Here is a 4,601-nt window from a genome sequence, read left to right on the forward strand (position 1 = left end):
GGGGCACTACTAATTGTCTCTTGTGGATCTGTGTAGCTCCCCTACCTGCTCCCTCAGTCACCCTGCTACTCGGACAGCAACAGTGCACCCAGTTTTCCCTTTTCACTGAGCTCGGTGTGGCTGTATAAGGGTTAGGGTAGCTCCAGTGTCCCTTAGCCCCTGTGCTGGTTGTCCATCCAACAGTACTAGCTGCTGGTGATGTTGCCGGTTGTCTTGGGCAGCTGCTTGGACAGGGTCCACTTCATGGAGCACTCCCTATACTTCCTCTGTCTCAAGAGGATCAGCTCCTAGATTGATCAGTGGTTGTTGGTCCCTCCCCGCAACTTGTTCAAGAGATTTTGCAGATCAGCAACAGATGTTGGACTGCTTTCTGGGGGAGCCCTTTGTCGTCCTGGGTTTGTGGTATTTCTGGAACCAAATGAAATGTGATAAGGAACACGATGAGTATCCGGAGAGATCCTCACTTGCTGGCATCCAGCCCATTCTGTAATATCAAACACTTTGCCTTGCATCATTGCAAAGTAAGTGATTTTCAACCCAAGCATGCTGGACTCAGCCCAGAAGTCACCCTCTTCTGCTGGATGCATCTTTCCACATTCAGCACAGTAACGGGCATTTGCAGGGTCCCTGTCCATTTCAAACCTCCTGTGTTTCCCCTGACATTTGCTACACATCATGCTGTGCATGGCCTCCTTCAGGTCATCCTGCAGCTTTGTAAGGAACTCATTCATGGACTTTGCCAGCTCGGTTTCTGACATCCGCTTCATTTCATACTCTTTGCGCTTTTCTGGATTGCTCACTGTATCCCATGCAGCTCTCAAAACCTTAAAGGCTTCTTCTGCTCGGGGGTGATTATTCTTGTCTGGATGAACAAGCACAGCCAGCTGTCGATATGCCTTTTTGAGTTCTGCCTCAGAAGCATTCATTTCTACACCCAACACCTGAAATGGATTTAACTCTTCTTGTGGTATATCAGTCATAGTCAGCAGACGCTCCACTTCCTCCCCTGGCTGATATCTGTTAGATCTTGTACTTGTAGACCCTGCTGATGTCCAAGATCTCCCTTTATCTGTCCTTATTTTTGCTGTCCATTTCTTAAGTTGATTTAAAAGAAGACTACAAGTCCTGTTCTTTGTTGCCATCACCCATATCCTCTGCAGTGTCAACATGATCTGTGTTCCCCATTTACTGTCCCCTCCCACTCTGCTCAATGCTCTCTTTATGTACTGCCAACAAAGCTGAGCACAGCCCACTGCAAGCATAAAAATCAGGAAGAGTACGGCACGCAACATTTTCAGCATACGGAGAAGCCACAGTCCAAAAGAACAAGTCAATATCCAGGATTTTTTAGCAAAATGATGTGTCCATTGACCAAAAGACTGCATTTGTATTTTTAAATGGCCTAGATCATGAGCTGGAAGCCACACCTTGATGTACAAAAGTGTGCCCAATGTTTCAACATTCTCACCAATCCAATGCACAAGACCTATAAGAAAGTTGACAAAAAATGTAGAAGCATGGACCAAGAACTGTGGAAGCATGGTTTTCAGCGGTTGTCTATCTTCACCCTGGCCCTTTTTACGTCCAGTTTTGTGCTTTCCACCAACAGAATGAGGACTGCGGCCATCCCTTCTGATCTCCTCCTTTGTACTTATACGATTTTTTCCCCTACTACCTCCCTTTCTTCCACTAGTTACTTTCAAAGAATCATCCTCTGTTTCAAATGGTCTATCAGAGCCTAAATCTTCTCCCTCCCCATCCAATGGCCTCTGCTGGTATGAAGAGAAATGGTGACACCCTCGGCTACAGGTACGATCTCCAATTTCAGAGTATGTGGCACCAGGTGGATCTAAGTTTTCCATGGCACATCCACAGTCAGATTGCACAAGTAGTGGTGATTCACAACCAACAGATCCCGTGTTTTCTTGCATTTGTCAGTTTACCTTCTCACTTAATCCACCTGCTAAATCTTCTTCAGACACCTCTCTAGAAATAAATTCTTTAGTCCATAGATCTGCTTTTTCAAAGTAGTCCTGAGATAGATCAAACTCACCAGAATTTAAGTTTTGTAACCAATTCTGAACATTAAATTGTTTGTTTGCACATCTCCCTGATGTCATATTGGGGTTTCCTGTTCCATTTTGTTCTCTACTGTTCCCTGGCATAAAGAAATGTTTTCCATGTGTCCACATCGCCACTATGACTAGAAGCGGTTTTTATTGTGTTTGCTGCATTTCCTTGTGAGTGCTTCTCCATGTTTAAATCCCTCATAGGGGTGCGAGCCAGGCTTTATGTTACTGCATTCATTGTAGGTTCTTTATCCCAGCGCAATGACTCCAGAAGGAGAGCGGTCAGCGCTCCCCTCTATACCCCACGGGTCATCACAAGACTCACAACCCCAGGCCTCTCCCTGCTGATGCCAAGCAGGGGCACCCCTCCCCGCAACTTGACTCACTGGGTCAGGGTTTTCTGCCACAAGATGAGCGGATTCCCGGGCCGGTCCTGGTGGTGACCGGGTCCATGACTGCCAGGGCTTCCCTTGTGGGCAGTTGCTCTGTATGTGACTGACCTGGTTGCACCCATAGCACCGGGGACCAGACCCTCTGTTCAGAATTGCTGTGGGTCTGTTAGGAGGAACTGCCCGGTGTGGTAGCGGTGGCATTGGTTGATGAGCCGGGGTAGTCCTCGGAGAGCAGATCGTTCTACCCGCCTGGTGTCCTAGTTCTCATCGGCTAGGTGAGCTGCCTCCTCCACAGTCAGTAGTCGCCTGTCCCGGACCCAGTCTCTAACCTCTGGATTTGTGAAGTTGTAAAATTGCTCCAGAAGTAGCAGCTGTAGTGCATGTTCCAGGGTAGTTGCCTGGCACTCCTGCATCCAGTTAGATGCAGCCTGGTGCATCCTGTAGGCCCACTCCACATGTGTGTCTTGCTCTTTTTTCCTCAGATCCCTGAATTTTCTGCGGTATGCCTCTGGGGTAATGGCATATCTGGCCAGAAGTCTTTCCTTTACCAGGCTGTAGTCCAGGCTATCTTCATCAGTGACTGCCCGGTAAGTTTCAGCAGCTCTCCCCATCAACTTACTGGCCAAAATTGTAAACCAGTTGGTGGAAGCCACACCTTGTAGAGTATACTGCCTCTCAAAGTCCTGCAGGTATGCATCAATGTCCCCTTCAGCCTCATTGAAAACTGTAAATCCAGCAAAGGGCAATTTCTTTGTTCCTTCATTGCCCCCCTGGCCAGAAGCAGACCAGTTTCCTGGCCGATGCCCTATTTCAGCCATGCGCAGCCTAAAATCTCGCTCCGCCTGCTGCAAGGCAGTCACATCAGCCATAATTTTTTCAATAGTTTCGTGAGTGGGCTGGGGGCCCAAGAGGGCTAATCGGGCTCGGACTTCCCGCTGAAAATCTGACTCACCAGAGGTCTTCAAGGGTGGTGGGTGGGACTGATCGCCTTCCATTAGTTCAGCATCTTTAGCTTTATTACTGGCTGATCGTCCTCAGGCTTCCAACAAATCTTTAAGGATGCTTCGCTTTAGGATCCTGTAAAGCTGCTCCATCCACTTTCCAGCTGCTACTCGTGAATGATCTCCCGATGGAAATCAGATCCCAGTGGTGGTTTGGACCTTCCCTGTACAGAAGGGATGATCCCACCGCTGCCACCAGATGTATTTTGTCCAAACCCAGGGATGGCCACCGGATAGTGGGACCAGAGATATAGTTGCTGAGACTGAGGTCAAGCCAGCAGCTGTATCTCCCCTAGCTAGGCTGGTCTCAGTGGACTCCCGGTCAGGTAGCATCTTCTCTGCCCTGCAGCTCTTTCCTGGCAGGTATCGTCCCCTCTGCCTCACCGCACACTTCCAGCAGGTAGCGTCCCCTCTGCCTGGTTTCTTCTAGGCAGGAATAGATCCCTCTGCCTTGCTGCTCCTTTCAGGCAGGTAACATCCCCTCTGCCACACTTCTTTCCCTGCACTGTCTTTAAAAAGACAATTAGGACTAACAAGGCCAGCTCTTTGCATACAGGCCCACAGACTTTGTAGCAGGTCTCTCTTGCAGGAAAAAGTGCAGCCAGAATGCAGGATCAGATTATATTCTACCAATTGTGTATACTATGTGTCCGTTTTTTTATATACATTTAGGTATTTGCCATTGTATTAGAGCACTTATGGTACCTGGACACATCTGATGTAATTAAGCTAGAGGAAGTTTGGGGTTATAAAGCAGTCTATGTATGGAGGGTTTAGTACTCCAGTTGAACAAATCCTCTTGAAAAAGTCTGCCCGTGAGCAGAGGAAACGCGTTGGGTAAAGGGACTGCTATATGCAATTGATCTATTACCGCTCTGTGAGACAAGGAGAAGTGTAACTCCAGGTGCTGCTGGTCAGCGTCCAGGTGATCCTTTCCGGTAACTACTACAGGCGGTCTTCTCATCAGCCAGTGGGCTAAGTGCTAGTTTTTATCCTTTATCTTGTAAGTGTGCCATTTTATGTGGAGCTGTGTGTTATGAATAAAACGATGCAGTGAATCGCGGATGCGCTGTTTTCTTTTTTTCTCTTATACAGCTGATCGCTTTGGGACATACATAGCTGGAGTCCCGTGAATCACC

The 4,601-nt window shown here is 48.0% G+C and overlaps 1 protein-coding gene across 1 annotated transcript; it reads right to left on the reverse strand.

Moving 5' to 3' along the window:
* Positions 1–296: 296 nt before the first annotated feature.
* On the reverse strand, positions 297–2,155 carry LOC128639981 (dnaJ homolog subfamily C member 14-like). The gene has a single exon (XM_053692272.1). It carries the CDS (start codon positions 1,929–1,931, stop codon positions 297–299), a length of 1,635 nt encoding a protein of 544 aa, XP_053548247.1. The 5' UTR covers positions 1,932–2,155.
* Positions 2,156–4,601: the final 2,446 nt, after the last annotated feature.

This window comes from Bombina bombina, chromosome 9, assembly GCF_027579735.1.
Source record: "Bombina bombina isolate aBomBom1 chromosome 9, aBomBom1.pri, whole genome shotgun sequence".
Taxonomy (NCBI): Eukaryota; Metazoa; Chordata; class Amphibia; order Anura; family Bombinatoridae; genus Bombina; species Bombina bombina.

Coding starts and splice junctions, on each gene's coding strand:
- LOC128639981 (XM_053692272.1), bottom strand. CDS start 1,931: ATGCAAGAAAACACGGGATCTGTTGGTTGTGAATCACCACTACTTGTG.